General features: G+C 41.1%; 1 protein-coding gene across 12 annotated transcripts in view; it reads left to right on the forward strand.

Annotated features, from left to right (window-relative positions):
• The window catches only part of LOC107223862 (probable nuclear hormone receptor HR3), a 197,581-nt gene that overhangs the window by 139,023 nt on the left and 32,165 nt on the right, over positions 1-26,393 (forward strand). For 2 of the 12 annotated variants that reach the window (XM_046737814.1, XM_046737813.1), the window contains exons 1-2: positions 20,120-20,926; positions 25,087-25,249. The exons of 7 other annotated variants lie outside the window; for them this stretch is intronic. Coding sequence is in view for 1 of the 5 variants with exons in the window: in XM_046737809.1 (XP_046593765.1) it covers positions 11,873-11,876 (4 nt within the window). In the remaining 4 variants the exon portion in view is untranslated. Of the gene's footprint in view, positions 1-11,872; positions 11,999-20,119; positions 20,927-25,086; positions 25,250-26,337; positions 26,392-26,393 lie in introns of those variants that run through there. 3 more of the 12 variants (XM_046737815.1, XM_046737809.1, XM_046737816.1) reach the window with 3 other exon arrangements.

Below are 26,393 nucleotides of genomic sequence, written 5' to 3' on the forward strand. Positions count from 1 at the left end.
AATGCTGGCAAGTGCCGCGCTGCCGAGAGGAGCGCACCAGCAGCGCCGAGGCCCAGGGAACAAACGAACACCTATGTATATGAACGGAGTTTTTATTTATTTTTTATTTCCTTTTTATCAAGAAGTTACGAAAATCCTAAACCATCGACCCCGTTATACGCGAAACTAACAATCTTGAGCTTAGATTAAGGGCTTACGAAAATCTTACCCTTACCGATCGAGTCATTTTTCCATCGTGCCCGTTTTAGGGATTTCGTTCCTCACTGGCGAAGTTTTTCGTCGAGAGGCTATGGCGATCATTGACGATTTCGAAGAGGGTAGAATCGACCCCGTTAAACGTGAAGTAAAAAATCTTGGACCTGAGTCGAGGGCTTGTAAGAATCCCACCATTACCAACGGAGTCGTTTTTGCATTGCCCTTTTTTTTTTAGATATTCATCTATCGGTGGCTGGCTTCTGTTTTCTTCGAGATGTTACGAAGATCCTTGCCGATGTCGAAGAAAACAAAATCAATTGTTTGTCACCGTTTACAGCGTGATTAAACTTGGCGCAAGAAATCACGAGTTTAAGTCTGGGTCTTCCTAAAATAAAACCACCCTTATCTAGAGAGTTTTTTTTTTTTTTTATTGAGTATTCGTTTTTGGGTAACCGCCTATTGCTGACGGACTTCTTCCGTTTCGAAAAGTAACACGAAATGAGATAATATATCACAGCACTATTTTCATGTAATATTTACGCTAAGAGAAGTAAACTGCGATTCACATTTACAGGCTCGGTGATTTATTTTTCCTAGCATGAATATTTCATGAAAATAGTATCATGCCGTATCATGTTTATTTTGCTCTTGATTACTCTGAGAATCCTAGAAAGTCCCTTAGCTATGCATATGCTAATGCTTAAAACTGCCATTAATGCAAAAATAACTCGGTCGGTAAAAATAGGACTGTTACATGATGTCTTTTCGAGGTTAGAGTATAGATTCAACACATTGAATACTGTTGAGAGAGACACGCCACTGTCTTAGAATAAGTCTGGCTTTTCATACGCCTGGAAAAATGTTACGTCCCTCTGTCAATCAGCGTCAAGGCACTGTCGAACTTTAACAATGATAAAATAATATTGGGAATATTTTTTACAATGTTGGTATCCCAAGAGAAGTAAGTCGTTTGGTAAAAAGCAAACACGTGACTTGGAGAACAAAAACGGAAGTCCGGCGAAGCGGAAACCGAGTTTTGTCCGGGGTATAAATGTCGATAGGTTTTTCCTACTTTTAATTGACAAGGTACAGCATAATGGATAAGGCTTTCGGTTCCGTCCTTGCCGCTCGACTGCGAATTAACACCCAGCGTCGTTTGCTTCGATATCTGCCAATTCTCCGGGAGGTCGTTCCCACCTGCTCGAAATGACAATGAAGAATTATTCGCAACGGTTGTGTACACCTGTGTTGCGGATAAGAGCTCGTTGCAAATTTTCTCATTTTCTTACATCGACTCTTCTGTGTTCCCTTGGTTTTTATTCCTTTTGTTCGCTTCGCCTCCACGCGCATTGTGCACTTTCGCAACATTTTTTAGATCGGAACGAACGTGCCTTCATCTCTTCGCGCGGTAAATATGAGAAGGTATAGCAAAATTCCTCGGCAAACTGAAATTGCCACAGACATAGACTGAAATTCTCTGAAAACATTTCGGCTCAATGGGTCTCATCATGTTCTCGCAATCATCTCGAACATGGGTTTTCAGTATCCAACATTCCACTATCACGCTGTTGTCTTTCTTACAATTGAATCGAGAATATTAACCAGGTTCTTCGTTTGTTCTATTTTCTATACTCTTATCACGAGTAGAGAGAGAGAAGAATCGAAACTTTTTAAGGATCTAATCCACTCATACTTCTTGCCCTAGTTCCTCTAAGAAAGAGAACTATTCTGTTGTCTTGCTTGTTCTTTTTCCACGTCAAAGGTGCGCATCTCCCCTATCAAATAAACGCGATAAGAGAAAGAGACCAGAGGTATAAAAACAAAATGCGTCGTCGTGCCGCAACGTACTGTAAAACAATTAAACGCTAACTGCACGGAGTCGTATAGCATGCATACACAACCGTATAATTCCCACGTTTTGTACATTCACGATATGCGTGTATGCAACGCACAGAAAATCACCTTCCGTTACGCAATCTACAACATTGCCGTCTTCCGTTGCCATTTGTGAATGAAGTGGCTGGCTAGGTACTTAAATGGTAGCCGCGTGTACTTGGGCGATTTTTCACTCGTCGTTGAATGGAGAAATGGAAAAGCATCGAACCATTCCCTTCACAAATTCTGAACGCGGCGCTGACCTTAGAGTAGAAATCTCGAATCGTGAACAGTGAAAGATGTATTTTCAATACCTGCGCAACAAAATCTAACAGTCGAAAGTGAAAAATTGCGGGCGTAAGAGAGAAGTCGAGATAAGACGATGCCTCTGCAATCGAGGTTTCTGATTTGCGATTAGCCGTTCGGTTCAAACAATGTGTGCATAACTTACGAAGATATGGAGAAGTGGTTGAATTTTCACTACGTTCTTACCTGTGCAAGCTGCGCGATGCGCTCGTCTGTGACGCATGCACCCTGCACTCAGATAAATGTTACCTGCGATGTGCCTAAACAAAGAAGGGAATCGCCCCATCCAGAATGCAGCGTTCTTAACGAATGATAATAATTTCAAATGCATGTGAGACTCGCAACTGGGAACACTTACACCCACACTGCAATATGGTATAAGTGGACAGATAAAGTGGGAGGAATGCGATATCACAAATATACACGCGTGACATAACAAGGGTAAATAGAGCCGCTATAACTCGACAGTACGTTGTTTGAAATTAGTGAAGTTTTTGATTTTTCATATTTGTCCAAACTTGCCTTTGGTCAATCGAAATCGCAGCAACATCTCTGGAAATCTTTGACAATAGAAGAATCTAGACATGCGTATAAGTGTGTGAAAAAATAAAACAATTGGTGTTAACCATTTTACGGAAACAACTTTTTCTTTCACAGTATAATAGAAATGTAGAAATTCATCTCCAATCAATTTTATAAATCCAAAATATTTTTAAGTCAGAAAAATGCCATCGAATTCAAAGAAGTTTTGGATAACCTCACAAATTCTTCTGGATTCTTGAGACGTGTCGAAGTCGTATGAAATCTTTTGAAGTCCTCTGAAATCTGACACGTTGTCTTGGCAATATCTCGTGAAATGCAGTCGAGTTTAATGAATTTTTTAAAAATTCGTTGAACTCGTGTATTGAATCTGTAAATTGAATAAAAGTTAACATTTCTTGGCAACCGAAAAGTCTTGTAATGTTTTAACGAAATATTATGAAACTTCATCATTCTGTACAAGTACGAAGTTTCTCAATTCTTATCGAATTATCTCCTCAAGATCAAACAAGTCTCTGATACCTTGACATTTCGAAATTTGGTATTGGCAATTTTTGATCAAGCAATTAATCGAACGATTCACAAACGACTCTTTGAATCCTCAATTTTTTTTGTTTTTCTTTTTTGTTGATACTTCGAGAATTAGCGAGTCAAGAAATCCGAAAATGAGCGTCAACCCTAATATATTATGATTTTTTCAAGCGCCTATCCGCAATAACGCAGCGCTCTTAAGAAATGAACCTCGGTGAAGCAGAATTAAAGCGGGTGACTCTGCAGATGCCAAGTGAAACCGATCGTTATTCACAATCAGTATAATATTTACGACAATACGAGTGAGCGCTGGACATAGAAATAAAATACTCGTACCTACTTCTTGCTCCGAGCCCGCGGCGTTGCCCTAGGCTTACGAGTGATTGTGAATTATTTGTTTGTGTACATACTACGTGAGCGTTTATACACACGGAGATAGAAAGAAGAAAAAAAAAAAGACGACGGTTAACGCATGAATATAATGCCTCTGTATCGCCGACATATCCATACCATGGCCGTGAGTACTATCACTGACTAGAGAGATTTGCGAAATCTTATTACAATACATGCGTGTGTACAATACAATATATATCTGCAGGCAAAACGATTCGCGCCGATAATCGAAGGATAAAAAATGCAGAGATCGGTAGATACGCGGCAACTTGCTTGAGGCTTGAAAAATGCACGAATCGTTTCCACGCGCCGGTATAACGTTTACAGGGTACTTCGACATATATAATGTGTATAATGCACAGAAATTGCGACGATCACGTTTTTTTATCTTTAAATAACTCATTGATTATTGAGTACGAATGTAGCCTGTAAACGGTGATATTGACCGTAACAGTGACACAAAAATTGACGCGTGTGTGTGTGTGTGCGTGCGTGAGATGTAAGAAAAGAAATAACAAACTTTAGTGCGATTCTAGAGTGTTGAAGTGATAGTGGATTTCTTTATTCTGGGTGAACGTGTTCACTGTACGACAGCCGGTTCCTTTTGGGCCATGCGGCTTCTACTTATATCGTTGCACGTTGCACCGAAACAGGTCAGATCTTCTGCGCTTAACGGACTCGGGTGATGATTAAATTACCGGCTAATGATTCAATGCCTTGAAGGAAAATCGATGCACGATTGAAAAAACTGGACAAGTAAACAGTAAATGTCCGTTACATCTGCGTTGTGAAGAATTTTATTTTGAGTAAATGAAAATTTTCAGTAAAAGTCATCAACGTTTTAGAGTCTTATCTCCATGAAAGAGATAAAAGTCAGTCGAGTCCCTTTTCCTTCGAGCACCTCAACTTGCCTGGTTCCGAATATGTTCCGAAGATCGTAGTAGTGCTTGTCCCTGCAGCAAAATGTAAAACAAACATATTCTGGTAGCTGAGACGACGACTCGTGTCTACACAGTCGATCGGAATTGCCTGGATCTTCGTGTCCGTAAATGCGTCTCTGCTGCAAGCCTGCGAGGGTGATTCAAACTTCGACAGATTCCCAGTGCAATGAGTGTTTTACAACGTTGCATTGGCATGCGGTAGGGTGTGCGAACGAGCCGTAAAATCTGTTGATGTATTTTTGGAAACCGAGAGAGATAGATGGAGGAGAAACGGAGCGCAGAAGAAGCGGTAAACAGTGCAGGAGCTAGCAGAAGAAGCCGGCGAACCGCACCAGCAGCCCGGCTGGACCGGAGAAACGAATTAAAAATAACGCTTGTATACCTAATACCTATGTCTGTCGGGTCGGATATGCGTTCAACGAGCATCTCGCGATGCAAGGGTCTCTCCTCCTAAGTGCCTGCTAATTGTCCGATACTTGAGACGTGCAGAAATTCATCGAGAAATTGTCGCGAAACCGAATTTCTCGGCGTCCGGTTGAAGAGGAGTTGCGGGTTGATCGAAAATCGATACCTATTATTTATTAATTTTATTGCGAAATTATTGTGCCAGAACAGGAGATAGGTACTGGGATTCGATAACCAAAGCTTATACATATATGCTTCGTTTCAAATCGCGTAAGAATTTTTTTAAAATTTAGTAGATTCGTTCGATTCAAGCCTGAAATTACTCATTTTATTCAAAATGATATTTTGTACAAAGTCACTGAAACATATTTTCATTTCTTCTCGTAGTCAATTTAATACTGCCATTTATTGATCGTGATCAATATCGGTCCAATGTTGTAAAATTAGTATTCAAGGATGCCGGTGTATTATAAAAAAAAAGACTTGCAGTTAATTTGTAGAAAATAGTCTTTTGGATGAAATGCGCAATCGTAGAGTGAAATCGAACAAATCTACCAGATATTTTTTTTACCATTTACAATTACTTGGAAATGAAGCACCGACATCTGAACTTTGGTTTAATATAGTATTTACTTGTATTACGAAAAATGAATGTTGTTTCAAATCGTCTCTCATAAGTCAGCCAAAGCCAATGGAAGCACACCTGAATGTGATTCTTGGTGGAATTTTGGAACACCACTTCGAGCGTGATATTTCGAAAGGATTCAGGATCATTTGAAGGAGATAATATAAATAAGACCGTTACTTCAAGAATATAGCAGGGCCGAGTCTTTACTGGCTCGATAAATTTTTTCTCCCAGGACCGCAAAAGCGGTTTTTAATTACAATAATCACCGTGTTTGCTCACAGCCTACTGTCGTTTTGAATCGCGATTGTTAGCTGCCTACGTTTCGAGCCAACCAACTTAAAAACAGCGTTGTGTGCATGCGCGGAGAAATTTAGAAAGCACGATGCCCGCATGAACAGGCTCAAATCTTGTCCCGTACCGTTGGCAACTTTGCGTTGGCAAATTTACACGTCTTGTCAGTTAACCTCACCCGAGGAGAAAGGAAATTGAGAGAAACAGTTTTTGGCCGAGACTTCTGCCACATCCGATGGGCAATGTTTTTTACTTTCGTTTAGCCAATTGGCAGTAGTTGCTAATTTGGCAGTCAAACTCGAGATAATCTCGCTTGCAGGTCCAATCAATGAACTATTCTATAGAATTCGCGTGGTGAATACTGTTCGTTCATTGAAATTTTTCAAGTGCTTGTGTTGTATTTCAGCAAAAGTTTCGTCACCTGATACATTGTTTATGAATTAATTTATACTTTTTCTGGTGACGACAGGTAATCGAGTACGGTACCCTGTTTATTTCCTTGTGTATACTTTCTTTGCATCCGCCTTATTAACGTAATGTTGTCTCATGAGGTATTGTTTACAATCTTCTCGCGTCACGAGATAACCTTTTTGCCACGAACGATACTGTTTAATACAACAACTATCGCGTCACGACTATAAGCGGGAACCGATCCACATTTAGAGATTCTTTGATTTTTAATCTTAGTAGTTCGAATTTTGCATAAAGATTGAGCAGAGTTTTCCGTCAGTGATTATTCACCAGGCAACCGTTGTACCTCAACTTTCGAATTTGTAAAAATATTATTCGGTTGTGAATCCTTTTAATGCTTGTACATGATAGTACGATCATTTTATAATTAATTCGATTTCCTAATCAAGGAATGATAATTATGATAAAAATTTTACTGTCTGTAAAAATTACATTGAGAAAAAGACTGCATTATTTCCGACTAATGGAAAAATACCATTCTGAAACTTCTCACCTAAATGCATTTACGGCTTTTTGCGGCTTGCTTCAAATCATATTTATACAACTTTACTCGTGGTATTAAACAATATGACCTTTCATTGCTATCGTCTTATAGTTGCGTATTGCAATATCTTATGCGTTACGATTGTAACGCGATTATAACCTGCTAGTGGACTCAGCTTTGTTTCTTATTGTCAACCTGGTATATTGGGAATTTTTCTTTCACATCAAATCATGGATGTAAAATTGAAAAACTACCGATCCGACGATGGTTTATTGCGAAACTCGACACACGGTGCAACACCGTCGAGTTATGTTTTTTGTTGCATGTATATGGTGTTTGGCGAACATGTAGCTACTCGTTACAACGTAATGTGGTTAGAGATTACGTGTAGGAAACGTTGCGGTCAAAACGAATCCGCATAAAACAAGATTTTAATCAGATTGCGTCAACTCCAAACAAATTTCAATAGAAATCGCAAATCCAACGCCGCCCGACCTATCAAAACTGTTGCATCCTCTTAGCCTCCGAAATTAATTATATCCTAAAATTAAGTGTTTGGAAAAATATTTGGAACAGTATATGAAAATGGTTGAAAATTTTGTCCTAACACAATTCAACCGATCCAAAATTGTCAAATCTTGGAATGGAAATGCGTCTCATGCATCGGGAACTTTCCGACATCTCCTCACCTGCAGGTTGATGTTCTGGAATGGCATAAAAACAGAGCTCTGCGTTACGTCCTCGTGATCGACGGATCGACGGATCCTCGTGCTGGGGGCAGAAATGAAACGAGCCCAAGCAAAGTTGTATCAAAGCGTATAATTCACGCCAGCAGCTGTGAAAAAGCAGGCGAAACACACTTCGCCGAAATTAGTTTCTGCACGTAGAGTTAAGATCTCCAACGTCTCCCCGCATTATACGACTGTATATAATATACTCTGTATACGTATACGTATACAAACCCGATCCGATGAAGTTAAGAATTCAGGCCTCACCGCGACTGGAGAAGGATCTCAGTTTCTGGAACCAGAAATTACTCCGTGAGATACACGACACCGTTATATCTGTAGGTTATCCCTGCGAAATCAAATATACAATCATCAGAAAACCCTCGATGACGCGCTATTTCGTTCATTGCGGTCAGCTTACGCGCTTTCGTCCCCGATTTTACCTTCGACTCAAACCGCAAATCCGTTGAGCTGACCCAATTATAACTTCGCTACACGCGAAACTTCGTTTCCGAGTATTTTTTGAAAAGGAAAATACACCGGACACCAAAGGCGGATGAGATACGTACGAAGAGGAAACCTCCGCGCTCCGTCATCCTACGCGTCATGTTTGAATTTGCGTTTGACTTTCGAAGAGTTGCAAGACTTGTTACGATTCTGATCAGACTTTTTCCACGAAGGTCATAAAATTTCGTTTCCGACTTCAGGAAGTGCTGAAAATTCGAAAGTAGATGCTAGGACTCGAAAGAACGGTAAAATTGATAAACTTGTTTCTCATAGACGGTAACGCCGAAAGGCCTAAGAATTGGAGGATGTTCACATCTCGGTGTACTGCGACTATGACGTATCCAAACTACTGCCAGATAGAAATTTTCAACACGAGAAACGGGCCCGGTTAAGTTTGAGGATCGGTCCACTTACACGGAGATGTATTCGGAAAAGTTGAAATGAATCGATCATCCGGATACTGCGGATAAGCAGTACAACCCGATCGACTCGCAAGCGTGTCTGTGACACAAGAAATTACTAATCACTGACCACTGACCACTGACAACTCTGACCGCCGAGAATGAGTGCTGGGTATAATACACTTGGGGTACTGACCACCGACTATCGCCGCAGTAAGCTCATAGGTCATGGCTGTGGAACCGGCGTCTACGAAACGGTGCTAAGTTCTGTGTAAAAAAGTTTTAAAAAAAAAGAAAACAAACAAAAAACCTACGAATTCGCACGTGAATTTTCTTCTTTATTATACCGCTATTTTTATTTTTCACATATTTGTTTACCTTCCATTTACTAAGTGACCCGAAACGAAGTGGCTAAGTCAGTCGTCGCTGGGTGTGTAGGACAGAAACAGAACAGCTGGTACAAATATAGAAAGGGAGGAAACGGTTAAAATTGACCAGAAGGAATTCAGACGGAGCTTTCGAGCCTGACGTTGTGCATGTAGTATCCAACTCTGCGCCGAATCGTTCGTGTACACATCGCTCATTCCGCCGACGAAATCTTTCCGATGTCGTATCATAGGATTTCAAGCCTATCGTCGATCAGATCCGATTGGATCAAATCGTAAAGCTGACTCACCTTGTCAGAAAACAATTATCCTCTGCATACGCCCAAGCAAATACAAAAAGTGCTTAAAACAACAGTGGGATTTTTTTAACCCTTCGCGGTCGGACTGGGTCATGTTTGACCCCAGAAACCATATATTTCTCATGAGACGATAAATCAATGCGACGGCGAAGCGTTATAGATTCAAATGGATTTTGCTTTGTTCAATTTCAAGTGTCGATGTCAGATATTCTTCCGTTGCAATTGTCAGAACGAAGGATGAAATCGACGAAAGCAAGATCGATTCGGACACAGTTTGTAAAGGAATTTAATGTTATTGTTTTCTTACGATTATCAAATATCTAGAAAAGGCTTTTCAGTCATATAATCTATATCTCTCCGGAATCTTGTACGTTTCTCACATAAAATAAGTGTTCCAATGATACGACTAAATTCAATTATAATAATCGTAGTTCCAAAACATGATGAGTCGACAAAGATCACTTATATATTTTTAATAATCAGTGAAACTAGAGAGCTTATCTTAAAAAATTGATATCGATATCCGGTGTAGAAGTTACGACAAATGTATACCTATGCAGGGTTCGTACGCTTTTTGGAACCCGAAATTCCCAGACTATTCCAGACGTTCCAGCCTGGAAATAGGATTTTTCTCAGTAACCTTCCAAGAAATATGACGCTGATTAATGCCAATTTTTTTGCATATCAATACTAATAACATTCAATGTTACCTAGTAATTAATATACTGTCCGACTACTAATTTACAAACAACAGCCAGCGATTTTCAGTAAGAAAGAAACGAAAGGAGGTTTGATATCAAGTAATTTATGTGTAAGAACGAGTTCATTTCTTCAAGGAACTTAAAATTCCGGTCTTATTTTCGAAATTCCCCGACTTTTCCCTGACTTTTCCCTGCTGTAAGAAACTCCCTGAGTTTTCCCGGTTTTCCAGGTTTTCCCTGTGCGTACGAACCCTGCTATGTGAAAAACATCCCTCAAGCTCGAACAAGGATTATAATTCTCCTTGAGAGAGATCAATGGGCGAGGAAATCGGAATCGCGTACAAAGGTTGGCGGTGAGCCGCAAGGGTTTAGCGCAGATGCATCGAAATTGAGAATCGTCTCTCTGAGAGGGTTCCTTAATCAAATTCCTCGCGCAGCGTGAGAATCATACCTTTCTAGGTAGAAACGCACACGGCCATACTAATTGCGAGGGTTAAGCTCGTACCGCGTGAGGCCGCCACGCCACGCGCATACCTGACGCGTCGCCCGCCAAGAGCGGTCTGTTGCCGAAGTGCGATTCGCTCCGCGATGTGGGTCAGCCGCGAGACACCCGTGCCGACCGAGTCGAGCCGAACACCGCCGGAATCGTCCGAGCGCCAATCACGCTCCGAATCTGGGTCAGCTGTGCTGCTGCGCATGCTCACCCGGCTCCCCGGTCGTTCACCGGCGAAGTTACTAACCTGCCGACGGCGATGCCTGCCGCACGTTACCCGCCTCTCTGCGTATCGAGCGCCGGAAAAATGTTGCCTTTCCACAATTGAACTTTATCGTCGCGTTACGTTACGTTACGTTGCGTTGCGTTGCGTTGCGTTGCGTTACGTTACACAGGGCCTCTTTTTTCCCGCTCAACCGCCGAACGTTTGACGTCTGTGAGCTAGGAGAGCGCACAACGATCGCACCCCGATTCGTAAAACGGGACCGACATTAAGCGAAAGCCAAAAAGGCCCGGGTTCGGATCGCGCATCGGCTATTCGCGGAGGGACGGCCCTGATTCGAAAATCTTTTCAAATGCCTCGCGATCTTGGCATCGATCGGACATTCGTACGATAGTTTATACCGCATCTTCTTCGCCAATGTCGTAAGACCGTTGCCACACCGGAGCTTTCTTAACGGAACCGTACCCTCCATTCTCGTCTTCGTTTTGCTCGACACACAATCGAGCGACTGTGTGATCTACCCTTCTTCTCGGCCGACATTCGCGATCTTCTGCGCAGCAGCCCTGGTCCGTATACCATTTTCTCAAATACGCGTTTCTGCTTCCTTTCTCGCTTTTGGTGCTGACGACAACTCGCCCCTTTACCTCGATCAATGAGCTGCTATTTAGGGCCGCAGCATGCTCTGGCCGTAAAGATCCTCGCATGAATCGACGCGGTGGGTCACGGATGTCGCGTCGCATGTATAAATACCTGCAGACCCGTTGCAGGCCTTATTTGTTTTCTACACACGCGCTTAGAGCGCGACGTACATACACCTTGTAATTCGCACCTTACACCATGCAAGAATAACTAAAAGAAATTTGCATTCTATATTTATTGTTCCACAATATACATGTATCAAGTATACACCTGAATTCACATCGTCGTTTCAGAATGTTTTTACCCTGCAAACGGCGCAGTAATTATTGCGTGAAATTTTCCAAACATCACCCACGCTGGGAAAAATTGTTATCTATTTTTTACAATCGTAAGCATAAAACAGAAGTTAATCAAGCATTCTTCTGTTTGTTTCAGGTGAGATGCCCGTTTCTATTAAATCCACTGACGAAGGTCAGTAGCAGTAAGCTGGTGAGTATAAAGGATCTGTGGAGTTTGATCAGATAAGCTTAGAGGCCTAAAGCCACGATCTACGCACAGTGAACATATAAAAGTGAAGAGGAATATGATTATCATGTACAGATATGTATAGTTCATGGTCAATACGAAACGCAATTATTCTAACACATCCGCCATTATCGAAATATTTAATCAAAGTTGGTATACGTGGTTAATTTTACAAATAAATTTTCTTCCGTTTTATTTTACATTTACAAGTAATACATTTATTATAATTACATCTGCACGCACGCATCGTGAACGTCACTTGTATAATTCACTTCTATAATATGCTGGCGTACGCTGTAAGGTCGTAATACGAGTCGCTCGTAATCGGGAAGACATGGGGAACACATTACATGTATATGTAACGTTACTATTTATCAGCAATCAAAAGTTGTTTGTTTACGTAACGTTTTTAATTACTGCAACACAAGATAACATCGTATAGTCGGTAGCTGGTGTGTCTTGGGTTCGTTCCCTTTGTAAACGGTGCGTGTTTAACGTGTCCATTGTACCTTCGGTCTCTTTTGTACCTTTGACACGGGTCTCATTCGTTTCGTTTCATTTCATTCAACTCCATTTCATGTCGTTCCGTTTCGTTTCAGTTTTATTCTCATTCCTACTCCCATCTTAGTTTCTTTTCCCTCGTTTTTCTTTCTCCCTTCTTTCGTTTCATACATACCGAATGCATATCATATGTACCGCAAGCAGGCATACACGATAAAGTCCCAACCGTGTGTGAATGTACCGGACAAGGAACTTACATCTTATTGTCCGTCGGTCGCGTACATGTATATATATATATACAGTGTATAACTGTTATTCCTATTATGGTGTCCAAATCTTTTAGTCTTGCTCAGAGAAACGGTGCAATCCGCTTTCCATCTTTCCTCAGCCTCATGCGATCCATTATTACATCTCAAAAAACAACCAGCAAAACAGGTCAATCTTCACATACACCATTATCTATGTGCATACGTGTCGGGGTAGTGGTACGTAACTACACGTTCACATCAGGTTAAACTACACACGAATGTTACTGATAACCTGCAGAGAAGTTACGATGTTGTAGCGTAAAGACAAAGCTCTAGATATCCATAGATTCGGGCCTAAGAAATTACAGCAATCCCATTTTGAGACGAACATTCTCCTTCGGGAGTTCCTGAGGCACTGATTAACAATCTGATAGCAAGCTGCAAAGTCGAGAATGACGGACCAAAATTCAAAGAGATGAAGAATTTTGGTGAAAATTATTATAATACATATGTTTAGATTTTTTATCAGAGTAGGTACTTGATTGAATCGGTTTTGTTGATCTTTACAAACTGAAGATAATGAATTTTCTCAATTTATTTTTGGTTAAATTTCCGCTATTCCTTAAATTTTGCGTATATAAAAGAGTTTCAGCTTATACGGAATTGCGGTAGTTTGAGGTTAGATCAGCCGTTAGCATACATGAAAATCAGTTGTAACGAGAGCTGCGCCGAATCGACACAGACGAACCCCATGTAACACGAGAATTTCGAGCCATGTAGTCCCTCGAGAACTCTTTTTCGTCTCTTTCGTTTTCAACACTCGCGCTCGCGGTCGCCGAAACCGCTCCGAGTATACAAGGATAAGAGCAGCTGGTGATTTACAACGACGCGACGTTAGCTCCATCTGTTTTATTTTTTACACAACAATACAAGCCGTAAGGGCTTCCAAGTGTTGCTCGATCGCGCCGCGGAACACGAGGATCCAGTCGTCGTAGACAAGATCAGCATTCGAATGCGAATCGCGTTCCGAAATCCACCGAATCGTTCGTTGTTTTTTTATCGCCAATCGGCGTGTTCATCGGACAACGTAATTACACCGTTCCAACAAAATCATGGAAAAACAAGTGTAAGGTACGGATAATCTGCATAATACATGCGCGAGTATACATGAAATAACTTGGTTAAATATTTCCACAACAAGGAAGGGGCGGGGGGGTGAAGCGAGTGCATCGCGGTGCAAAATTTATTTATTTCTAGTGTTATTTTTAGAGCGTTACGTGTCGCAGGTTGGCAACCCCGTGCGCGGTTATGCAATGAACGAGAAAGAGAGAGATAGGCGGCTAGCTGTTAAACGGGAGACAAGGACGCGCATTGGGAACCGGCTGGGCTTTAGAGGGAGACGGACGAACCGTGCGGGTGACGCGATGTGGCTGCCAGAGAAAGTATAGCCTCAACCGGAGCGTCGGCTTCACCCGACGTCGTTCCGACGGCGAAAAGTTTCGACTTGGGGAAGAAAAAATAAACACCGTTCGACATTCATTTAGCGTTTTCATATCTTCGCTTTATTTATTTATTTTTTTTTTTTCTCTCTTTAACGAGCACCGTTTTAACCACGTGTCCGTACGCGGTATTTTTTTTCTTTGTCGTGATTTTTGTTCTTCGTGCTAATTGTAAGAGAACGAGAACGTAAAACAATACAGAAAGAAAGAAAGAAAGAAAGAAAGAAAGAAGGGTGGAGATAGAAAACTCCTCAACTTACGGGCTGCGAAGGCTGTATCCTGAACTGAGGCGTTAATAAATGAGTTATAATAACGCCTAAGGAAGGATGCAGCAGCGTAGACGGGGTTTCGGTTAAGCGCGCCTCTTCGTGACTGCGATCGTGCAATGAGCTACACAATACCTACTTGCACACATGTAACATACGTAAAGCTTACCTTGTAGCCGGACTGTTGCGGTTGAGCAAAACTCGGCACGTCCTGACAGATTTGCTCCGTAGATGGATGGAGAGAAAAAAATAATTGAAAAGAAAAAATACCCTCGGGACTCCCTCGGGCTCTGTATCCACGCGGTTTATGAGCGCATGAGCGTAAATTATACGTATAATAATGAGAATATCATGGCTGTGAGTAACGGTCGAATTCCGTAATTTGTGCCAGAACGCAAGTAATGGGTAGGTATAATACCTGTGTGCTTACCCTGGTACCAAAGTACGCATGTATATGCACAATTGGATGGAGAGAGATCCCTTTATTGTTAGTGAAATACCGTTGCTTAACACATTAGACAAGTCACGCGTTGAAGGCCGTACTCTTAATGAAGATTGAACGCTCATTTGCGCAGTTTTATTGAAATTTTGTTAATGCGCTGCTATTCTCGCATTGTGATATGCTGCTTTCCGTTTATCGACTAAAGCTATTTAGTCATACACCGCAGCTTGACCAAATTACCTTTAGCTTACCTTCGTACTTATACTTTCCGACGCACGAACGGTTCAAGAGGAAATTACAAGTCGCAGGCGAATTTTTAAAAGCATGATGCGTGCGTAAAAAAAAAACTATTGAAAACGGAAGTTTGAATTTAGGAATCGTCGCGTTTTTAGAGTGTGAAAAAAATTTAACAATAGCCGTATATGTGCATGTGTAGATTCTCCCGCAGAATTGTTGAATGCGGTATTAAAAATTGTGAAGTCATTATACAAATAGTAAGTATGGGTATTGTAATGTATAATGATGGAAACATTCCGCGTTGTGCGACATCGTGCAAAAATATTCTGCCATTCGTCTACTTTGTTTGTCATGCGTGTATGTTACATGTGATAAAATAACACCCACCAGACGCGCTTGCGCAGTTTGTTAGAGAGTTGCAATACGACCGAGAGAGACGTGGAGAAAGAAAGAGGAAAAGAGAGAAAAACTTGTTCGATCATAACGCAGTAACCAAAATTCGAGAACATATTCAATTTTTGTACCATATTTATTGCGGGGATATACAACGTACGGGTCATTCTGCTAACTATCAGGCATTTTTTCATGCGTCCTCCTAAAATTTCTAGACTGGTATGATAAGGTTTTTTTTAATCAACTTTTTTTTCCGATCACGCGGCATAGGTTTTTTTTTTATCTTTTTAATTATACATTCAAACATAACCAAACACGTTCAACGTGTTTTTTGCGAATTCGTACAAATCCCTTGTAATGTACTGCAACGAAAACCCTGCGAATGAGAAAGTGTTCTAAAGTAAGGAACGAATTTGAGACGAGAGGCATTGAGAAGTAAAATTAATTGAAGACGAGTCCGAAAATCCAATGTGTCCCTCCTCGAGCATCTCTGTGTACAATTGTATACTTAACTTTGGAGTGTCGAAGGGGGACGGAAGCACCTTGAAGTCTGAACGAGGGGTAATTCATCGGAGACAAAACACTGGACAAATTCTATTTAGTCTAATTCTCAGGGGTTTCCAAAATCATACTCTCCAAACCAGATTATCAATCTTGAAATTCGCAGTGGCATCGAAAACGCTTTTATAATCAGTGGTTTTAATTTGACGTTGACAAAACGATTAATTGATGTTACAACATCGTTTGACCGAAAAAGTGGACTACACTAAACATACAGGTTTGAAGGCTTGGAGGAACTGCAGTTTGAGAATCGGCTTGTCGTGCCAGTTAAAACTGACAATGAGATAGGAGCCGGTTTCTCCATTAAACAGACCCCGGCCAGTGCGTGGGTAACGTAGAAGCTTCTAACGTTGGTAACGTGTCCTAGGACTAGGCTGGCGTAGGTAACGTAGGTGAGCGTCGCGCATTGCATTACGTTGCACAAGTTGAGCGTGCGGATCAAGAAGGCGGCTATCCATGTTCACTGCTTCGGGTGGTTTTCCTCTCATTCTTGCATCCTCTTTTATTTTTCATCTCACCCCTGTTTCCTTTTCTTATTTATTTTTTTTTTTTTTATTTCTTTTTTATTATCCTTCTCTCCTCCGTTTCGCCATTAACGGGATTGATCGCAGCCTCCCGTTTTCTTCTCATCTGTCAACTGTCGCGTTTGCCCTTCGGGTCAGAGAGATACACCTTATATACATACAACATGGCAACAATAAAAATAACATGCATATGTGGCGTAGGTATATTATACCGTGTTATCCAGCACAACAGATACGTTTTACTCACCTTGTGCGTATGTGCGGACGGAGGCAATGAAGGACGAAAAAGAAATGAAATTCAACGGTATTCGCGGCGAAAGTGATGATAGATATATTTCATACACACGTATAACTGCCGGGATCAATGATCAAAGGAAAAAACGAACATGGGGAAAAAAAAAAATTTAAAAAAAAAGCAAATCCGATTGCGCAAACACTCGGCATCGCGGTATATTAAAACGCTTTTACTGATAAACTGAAATAAGTCTACTAAAAAAGAAAAAAAAAACTACACTGTTTATCTCCCTCCCCCCCTACTCGCTCTTTCTCCTTGTGATCTTATCTTTCGATTGTGCCTCTCGAACTGCCTACACGGTTAAGTCCGCGAGGCAATTCCTCGGAGACTAATAAAGATTGAGTCTAGCCATGCCTCGTTGTCTATACATATGTACGTATATAGAAAATCACGATAAGAAAGTAGCGGAGGGAAATTGTTGGACTGTTGCTAAAAACAGCAAGCGCACGACTGGCCTAAAAAGTAGAAGACGAAGACGAAGTCGATAAGTGAGATGAGTCTAACAGTCTCCTAAATACCCGTATGTCGTGTGCGAGGTGCTTGCCTTAAAATTATTTGCCCATGGACGTGAATTTTTATAGCTTATTAAGGGGGTGTTCTAGTCGATTTCGACGTTGACGTATATATCCTAAAGTATCGAAGTCCACGTGTCTCAAAGGTGAAAAAGGACTCAACAGCCCCATTCTGTACGCAATTCTGAACAAAAACACTCCGACTCATATTCATTTGATGCAAAAATAAAGAAATAGCATAGATTTTACGAAATGGTAATAATAAATTCGTAGTATTCGTGACATTTCATTATATCTGCTTCCAATGAAAATCTGTTGGAGTATTTTTGTTCAGAATTTCGCATAGAATGGAGCTTTCGAACTCTTTTCCGTCTTTGAAACACGCGGATTTCGATAATAGGAGATATATACGACAATGTCGAAATCGACCAGAGCACCCCCTTCATCTACGTTCAAAGTTCTATGCGGTTTCACGCTACGTATTGTTCTATGAATCGACGACGCACTTGATGCGCGTTGTTTGCGTCGCGTTCGCCTCGTAGAAGCTTATCAACAGCATTGTTTGCACCTCGTTCCCTCTCTCTCGCTCCCTCTCTTTCTCTTTCTCCTTCTTCTTCTTTTCGTCGTCGTTGCGTTATTCTTTCTCCACTAGCATACGAGGCACGTGCACGGATGGACCCAGCTTCGCGGCATAAACTCGTGGCGTCACCACCGTATGTTACGCATCACGTGGATCGTAAGAAAGCAGCGACAGGCCGTGTAACCGAATAAAATTCTGTACGTTACATTTCAAGGCGAACAAATCAGAGGACTTGAATTGGGATTTGGTACAATTATAAGGGCTATCACTGTCAGAAATAATGTTGGTTTTATTAAATAGTGTCGGACTGACACCAAATCTTAGTCTAGATTTACCTACGCTCAATTTTTCTAACAGTTTATGTACGCGGTAATAACATCAGGAAAAAAACACACAAAAAAAGCCAATGGTTAATATAGAAATGGAACCGTTCGTTAATCACGTAACTCCGTCATCTCATTTGTATTACGTTTAGAATTTTCTGACAGCCCCTTATAATTTTGTAATTCTACAAACATCCCTATAACGACTATTACCTTCTTCGATTGAAAATTTCCTTCAACCGGCAAGTGGCTTAATTGGTATACATTTGCGTGAGCCAGACTTGAAATGCGGCGTTTCTTCGCCGTTTCGTATAAGTGCAAGCTACGAACTCGTCTGTCGTAATAGAAAAAAAATACTCTCCGCAAAAAAATGTTGCACAATCTGCACACGAGGCAATTGAACGCGACACGCAAGGCTTTCGTTGAGGTACTCAAAGTACAAATGAACGCACGCAAGTCACATGGCAATAGAGATAAATGACGGTGTTATAGAATGTTAACTTTTTTCCCAAGAACTTATCCCATGCATCATCTGTTGGAAAACAATGAAACGAAGAATCTGGATACTCAAAATACTTATCAATAGACTTCAGTCAATTTACCGAAAGATAATTTAATAAATTTCCAGTGATTAAAAAGAAATTTGATAATTATCCCACGTTGTCGATTTGCGACAGTCCGTAAAATGTTATTACTAGTACGTACTGCGAAATAACGAATAGCATATGTTGAAGTCGTAATACAGGTACGGAATGTCCTACATGTGTACAAAGAGAACGTTCATTTCGCATAAGAAAGAATGAACCGAAACGGTAAAACAGGAAAACGACGAAAAGAGAGTTCGTTCGTTTCGGTACGAAATTTTTTTTCGTCTCTCGACACCTCCGCGATTCGTTTACAACATTCGGTACGAAAAATGTTGCTGTGCGACGGCGAGTGAATTTCTTTTTCTAAAATAACATCTAGTCGATGAGCTAGGCCATAGCGCAGCGCGATGAGGAGCGGCCGCGGGGGCGCAGGGGCAAGTAAGTTTCCGTCTGTATCGACGGAGGCGGCGCGTCGCGACGCTGACGTAAAGCGCGCGCTAGGGACTCGGGCAAGTTCGTGGCTTCGGATCGCCGAGGTGGGGGAGCTGAGGGGGTTTCGGCTATCGTCGCTAGAAGTAGAGTTCAGTGACCTCGCTGAGCGCACCGAGTAGTGGGGGGTTCTCTCTGACATATTGTTGGATGCCAGGCCGGTCCGGTGGCTACTAAACCGTTCGGTTAAAACGAAATCCCCCCCGTGGAAAAAAATTTTTTCATGCCTTTAATATCGGAGAGGATATATTTTTATTTTGTTATTTTTTTTTTTTTACGAAAACCCATATATCCCGCCCGGCGAAACACGCGCCCCGGTTTTCATCTCTACGACGTTTCTCGCGCTCCTCCCGCACTTGCGTTTCACTCGTCCTCGACTGTCATTCGAATTATCGGATCAACTTTTCCGGCTGAAAGAAACCCGCGAATCGCGTTAACAACCGCCTCCGGCAGCTGCACCCGTTGCCTGCGTAAGTTACGCCTTTCCTTGCCTTGTCTTGCATTGGTCAGAAGAGCCTGGGCCTTGCTAGCTGGCAAAGAATACCGAGAAGCGGTGTAGTCTTCTTGCCCACGGGGACCGCGCGGTGTGCTCGCTCGAACAAGGAAGCGTGTGTGCGTGTGTGTTTCGTTTCTTTTTGTTTTTGTTTGTTTTGTTTTGTTTTTTTTTTTTTTCTTCTCCTTCTCCTCCTCCTCCACCCCCCTCCGTCTCGCACTCTCTCTCATCTCTCTCTCTCTCTCTCCCTCTGTCTTTCAAAATGCGTAACCGTGCGGACGCGGAAAATTGGGAGAGGTTCGATTTTCGTTCGATTATTAGCCGAGTTCGCGTTCTCCGCGTCGCGACGACACCTCGTTATTCCTCCGTGCCCCCATCGCGGCGTTAACGTGAAACGTTGTATCTCGCCGCTTATCTAACTCCTAAACCTCGGGTTGTTCGCGAGCCCACACGGTATATAATGTAATCTTAACGTTCGGCCTGATGCGAGTGAGTGTGTGACTTGCGGAAAACTGGGGGATCATCGAACTCTCGGAGTGTCTTACCGTCACTCAATATCTATTTAAATAACCGCGCATCGTCTTCTGTTATTAATATACAAGTTGTGGTACAGGTGCAAGCCGGGGATTTTTAAAGATATAAAAAGTTTGTGCAAACGGTGCTTTGTGTGGTGGTGAGAAAAGATACGTAACAACAACAACAACAACAAAGAAAACGACAACATCAACAGTAATAATAATCAGTGATTGTGAAAATTGTGTCTTGGTTGTTTTTATTACACGCAACGCTTATCTGCAGTGACGGGCGGTGCAGTTTTTCAACGCTTACATAGCGGTCCGTTTCGCCGACGTTTATAATAATGAATGAATTGATATAGGATGTATCTTATGAGTGTGTAACGAAATCACGGAAATGAAACGAGACGCTCCGACCGCTGGGATGAAAAATATCGCAATTACCCGGCACCTCGAGGACAAGACGCATCAGGAGAGAGATTACGATGATTTTCATAACGTTGCGTTTAACATAATATAAAATATTAAAATTGTGTCTCTTACATCGTGGGCAGTCACGTATAAGTTTTTTTAGTTCATCGGATTAGTGAAGTGGCGTTAACATCTTTCTTCTTTTTCTCTCGCTATCTCTCTTTCTCTCTTTTTTTCTCTCCGCTACTATTATCATTGTAATTGACATATTTGGTTGTTCTATCTTTTTTTTCTTTCTCCGTGATCATTAAGCTTCGTAGCTCGATCCACGTTCGTCGCAACGTTCACTCGAAAAGAATTGCCGAACAAATGACAGTGCGTGCAGTAGTGGATTTAAATTTTGCGGGTATAGATCGATCGGGGCAACGCTGAAGTTGTTCCCTTGCTGTTGGGTACCGTTGAAACAAATACAGAACCTTAGAAGGCACAAAATTTACACGGTCTTCGATATTTTCTTCTTATTCTTTGCTTTCTTTCGCTTCGATATGCAAAATGCAAAGTCTGCGATAAACGAACTAAATAATTAACTGCAGAAGCTCAGTGTCGTGGTTATATTCTCAATACATGAATCGAATAGCGAATGCTTTCAAGTATTGCACGCCCACACACTGTATTTAAATTCCTCATCACGCTACGATCATCAACTATGTATATACACGTGTATAGGAACAAAACTTATTGAATTTTATTCCGCATCACGCTCTCTCCCTTTTCCGTCTTCTCTCTCCGTCTCTCTCTCTCTCTCTCTCTCTCTCTTTCTCTCTTCGATTTCCGTTATTTATATCGTATGTACCTTGTGAACATTCAAACAGGCGTCGATTATTCGATTATTAACAGTAAAATTGAATAAATTGAAAAATTTCGAATCATAGGCGAAAGTTTTGTTGAAACACAGTACCAATACGGAACGGAACGGACCATTCATATTCTTATTTCCCGACGATCGCAAAAGCTGAAAGAGCGTCGAGTTCTAATATAATCAACCGTCGTACGTAACGAATAAAACCTCGATCCTTGCCTAACTACGCGATAAATAATTAGCCCCTGTGCACCGCCGGAAGAGCGTTATATCATATCGTATCGTTTGCGAGGCGATATCGCTCCTTCGGTATTGCACGATATTTAAAATAATCTAGCTTCGGGTCACGTGTTCAGCGCGACAATCACGTAGATGAACGGCTAGATGGCCGGCCGCCTATGACCGCTGCACCCGTCCGATATTAGGCAAACGGACGCACACGTCTCTCCCTCCCGATCCCTCCCCGTCCCTCCGTCATCACCTCTCGGGCCCTCGAATGGACCCGCGATCCGTCGGTCCGTCACGCAGGCGCGCCGAGTTTTGAAAATCCCGCTTTCCCGAAAACTCTCGATAGCCGCGTAGCGAGGCTGTGTGCGCGCGTTTCTGGGTGTGTGGGTGTTTTTCGCACGAACACGCAGCGCCTCTCCGTGCTGTTCCTACGCGTCATAAAGACGTAGCAACGCCGGGTGACTGTACTCCGAGTTCAACGTTCTCTGTTATGTAATGTTTGCTTGCCTCCGCTGCAACAGTCCGCGCTAAAAGGCCGCAACGCGGCGCTGCCGTCGCCAACTACGCGACCAGACGCTACCAACACACCGTATCGGATCGACGTAGCCTCCGCGTCTCTCAGGGCTCTCACACCGTTCCGACATCCCCGCATCATCCCTTGACGGGTTTATAACACCTGCCAGCCCCTATCGAATATCAAAAATTCCAATTTCATCGCTTCTCCCGGGGGTTCAGGGTCTTCTTTCATTTTTTTTTTTCCCCCTTTTTTTTGCGGGTACGTTGAACAGTAAATTCGTTTACCACCGGTATTCTGTCGTCAGCGTACTCAATATTTCATATAAACTAAACCGACGTGAAAGCTCGGTTTACCGTAATTTCGATACTTGTATTCAATGTGAAAATAGTCGTCATCTTGATCTTGATCAATTTTTAATGCACTGAGTGCAGCGGTAATATTTGACTATTCGTTTTTAGTTGAGTTGAATCTTTTTCAGAATAGACGTAGCATACAGGAAATCGGACTATAAAGTTTTCGATTAAAATTTAATCATTATTTTTACTTATACGTAGTTAATTCTCTGAGTACATGATCTTATTGAGTGTCTGAATTTTGGATACCCGAACGTGCCCCGAAATCGAAAACATTTATCAAGTTTAGCGAATTTCGGTAACGAAAGTCCGAAAAGGAGAGGTGGAAAATTTTCAATCCGACTATAATATATGATCGTATTTACTTGATATCTCGTATCGTAGTATAGCAGACGTCACAGGGCGACGTCATCGGGTTACACCTACGCAGGAGAATAGGAGACGAAAACATGCATATGTTTTTTGATGCGCAATTTCGCCGGCAAACGATCTATTATCACTGAACGCTACCTATATACGTGCTGTCTGCAGTCCCTGTTAGCCGCGGCAATTGATATATTGGAATGATTCCTTCATCGGTTATATTACAACGTTTATGACCGTCGTAGAGAATCATATAGAGCGACAAGTAGTCGTTTTCTCTTCTCTCCTCTCTTTCTTTCTCCTCTAGCTTGAATTCTTTCTATATTTCACCACATTCCCATCGTTGTCTCAATCGTATTTTTATGTAACGATGAAAATTTTGAAAATTTACGTATAATACGTGCGGATTGTTTTTCAGAAAAATAGAATGACAGATTGTTGGGTTTAGGTGTAACATGTATGGGCATACGGTATCAGATGCACCGGCACACGTTATGTGTTCTACAGTTACGCGTATAGATGCGATAGTATCGTGTATGGACACATCTGCAGTCTAGTAGCTGCGGCACGTGCGCTTTCCTAAAGTGGGTCGATCATGAACCCGTCTCTTCTATAACAACATACATATATATCTATGCATGCATCGGTTTAGTGTTATTTTCTTCGTAATGTCATTAACGATATAGATAACAAAACGGAATTCCCGGACGTCGGACTAGGTATACGCATCAAGAAAAAATGCGATTTGCTGTTATAACATATTATAATTACCGTGTGTATATATATATATATATATATATATATATATATATATATATATTTATTATATACACATATAACCGTGATCGGATCATCGACGCCAACCAATTTACCACGTATATCCTTTTCCACCGAACACCCGATCCGACCCCGACACAATTTCTCATTTCTGAAAAAACCAAGAAACGTTTCCGCATCATCGCGTCCTGTGTGTGTGCGCCGGATCGTTTCTTCGTTCCCAGTACTGCGTCGTGAACATTGATTGGAATTATATTATATTAACAAGTACACACGCATACTGTACATAATATTTTCCCGAGAGCACCGGAGTCTTGATCGAATTTTCGTCTTTTTTTATCAGCTGACACGCTGCACTATATTAAATATCGTTCTAAATTGTAACAGTCTTGTACATTGTCATTATATGCACACACGGTACAGACTTGGGTATTCAATAAAATCTCGTTCGCGCTTGGATATCATCGATGTTTGAATATTATAACCGGTATAACCTTTTTTTTGTCTTTTTTTTTCTAAATACCCACGGAAAATCTCAGGGAATTCGAAGTCTTGGGTAGTTTTTTTTTTTTTTTAAGACGAAGCGGATTTCAGAGCGGGAATCTATACGTATCCTTTACTTATACATAATTATATACCTCGGTGTAGTCGTTGACGATCCGACTCTCTAAATCCTTGCGTTACACCTACTTACTAGTTTTACGGTCTTTTCGAATATTAGCCGCACGACTCGCGTCCGTTCTTCGGCCGTTTAACGATTCGTTTTAACACGCGTGGCGTGTTAATGTTATTATACGATATTATTACAAATCGTGGAGAATTTTTGTTCTTTGTTTATTACATCTTTTTTTCTAATAACAACTTTTCATTTTCTTGGCCGCCGCTTCGAACCGAAAAACTCTTCGCTCTATGCGCTCGAGATATAAAAAAATATCCGAATACACATCTTTGTAATCGTATTGTGTTTCAACAAACATAATTGTTGTATGCAAAGAAAAAAAAAAAAAAACCCCACTAGATAAATATAATGAATGCAAAGTATCTACCAAAAGTAATGAAATTCGTTTACCAATGATAACTGGCTAATTGTAATCGTTTTGTATTGGAAAAAACGCCACTTGGTCTTGTCGTTTGTAAACTTCTTTCCTCAGATTTCAACCACGTGATGATCTTTCTGCAGCAATTGTCCAGGAAATTGATAAAAAAAAGGAACTCAAACATAATCAATAACAGTATGAACAGAAATAAAAAATAGACTATACGTTATCATTGTACAATAACCGGCGACATTGGCACAACACGAGTCTTGTAAAGGTCTGAGAGTTTGTCGTTATTTAATTATTTTTCTTTTTTTTTTTTTTTTATCGACAACATGTATAATCGATCGGTACATAAGACTAAGTATTTTATAATCCTCTAACAGCATCGTATATATTCTTAATTACTTAATCCGAAACTAATTTTACGCATAAAATTATACCTATACATATATACGCGTACGCAACATAAAATCAAATTGCTTATCGAATAACTTACAAATATTTCTTACATGTTAGAATCCAGCTTTATTACAGACCTTCCATCGATATATTGTAGGTAATTAATGAGATTTGAATCGTTTTATTTTGCAACAAATAACTTAAAATCTTTAGTATTTTTCAAGTCATTACCATTATTCACCGTAAAGAACCATTTCCCTGAAATATTTTTTCATCGTACAATTGTGTAATAAATTTCTTTTGTGTTGCAAAAAAAAAAAAAAAAAAAGAAGAAATATGTGTAGAGTCCAAAGCAGTTGTATGAAAAAGGCCGTAAAGTTTGAAATTCCCCTTTTACCACCATTTGCGTGGATATAATAATTATCCGCCATCTTCAAAGTTCTTTCGACGGTTACGTTAACTTCTGCAAAAAGCTTTGGAAGCTGATCCGGCCTCTTTAATACCTATAGTTAGTTTTATCGTCGCATTGATTTGAGTGACTAAATTACTTTCTTGAAACTTGGAATGAGTGGAAGGCGTTAGCGTGCATTCAAGTATACGTGTAAACGACTGGGATATATATTCAGGTATATCTAGAAAAACGATTTTTCTGCGTTCGCGAGAGCTCTGCCAGCTGTAAAAAGCCGAGTTATTTTGAAGGGAACCGATTAAGGAGAGAAAAAAAAAAACAAACAAAAACGAGCGGTAATAATTGACGCGGTTAGAAATTTTTACACGACTTTCTTTTCTCCTCCACAGAGTTCGGAGCCAAACTTGATAATTGTATGTATAGGTATAGGTATTGTATATATACTATACAAATATATAAGTCGAGTGCTGTCTTTATTTTTATCGCACGACGCGTAACGGTCGAAGGGGGTGGGGGATACATTTTTGTAACGTTGCTGCTTTTTTTTTTTACAGCTCCACGTTTTGACGAATATAGGCACACTAATAGCTTACGTTATAGACACGAGGGT

Source organism: Neodiprion lecontei, chromosome 4, assembly GCF_021901455.1.
Source record: "Neodiprion lecontei isolate iyNeoLeco1 chromosome 4, iyNeoLeco1.1, whole genome shotgun sequence".
Classification (NCBI taxonomy): Eukaryota; Metazoa; Arthropoda; class Insecta; order Hymenoptera; family Diprionidae; genus Neodiprion; species Neodiprion lecontei.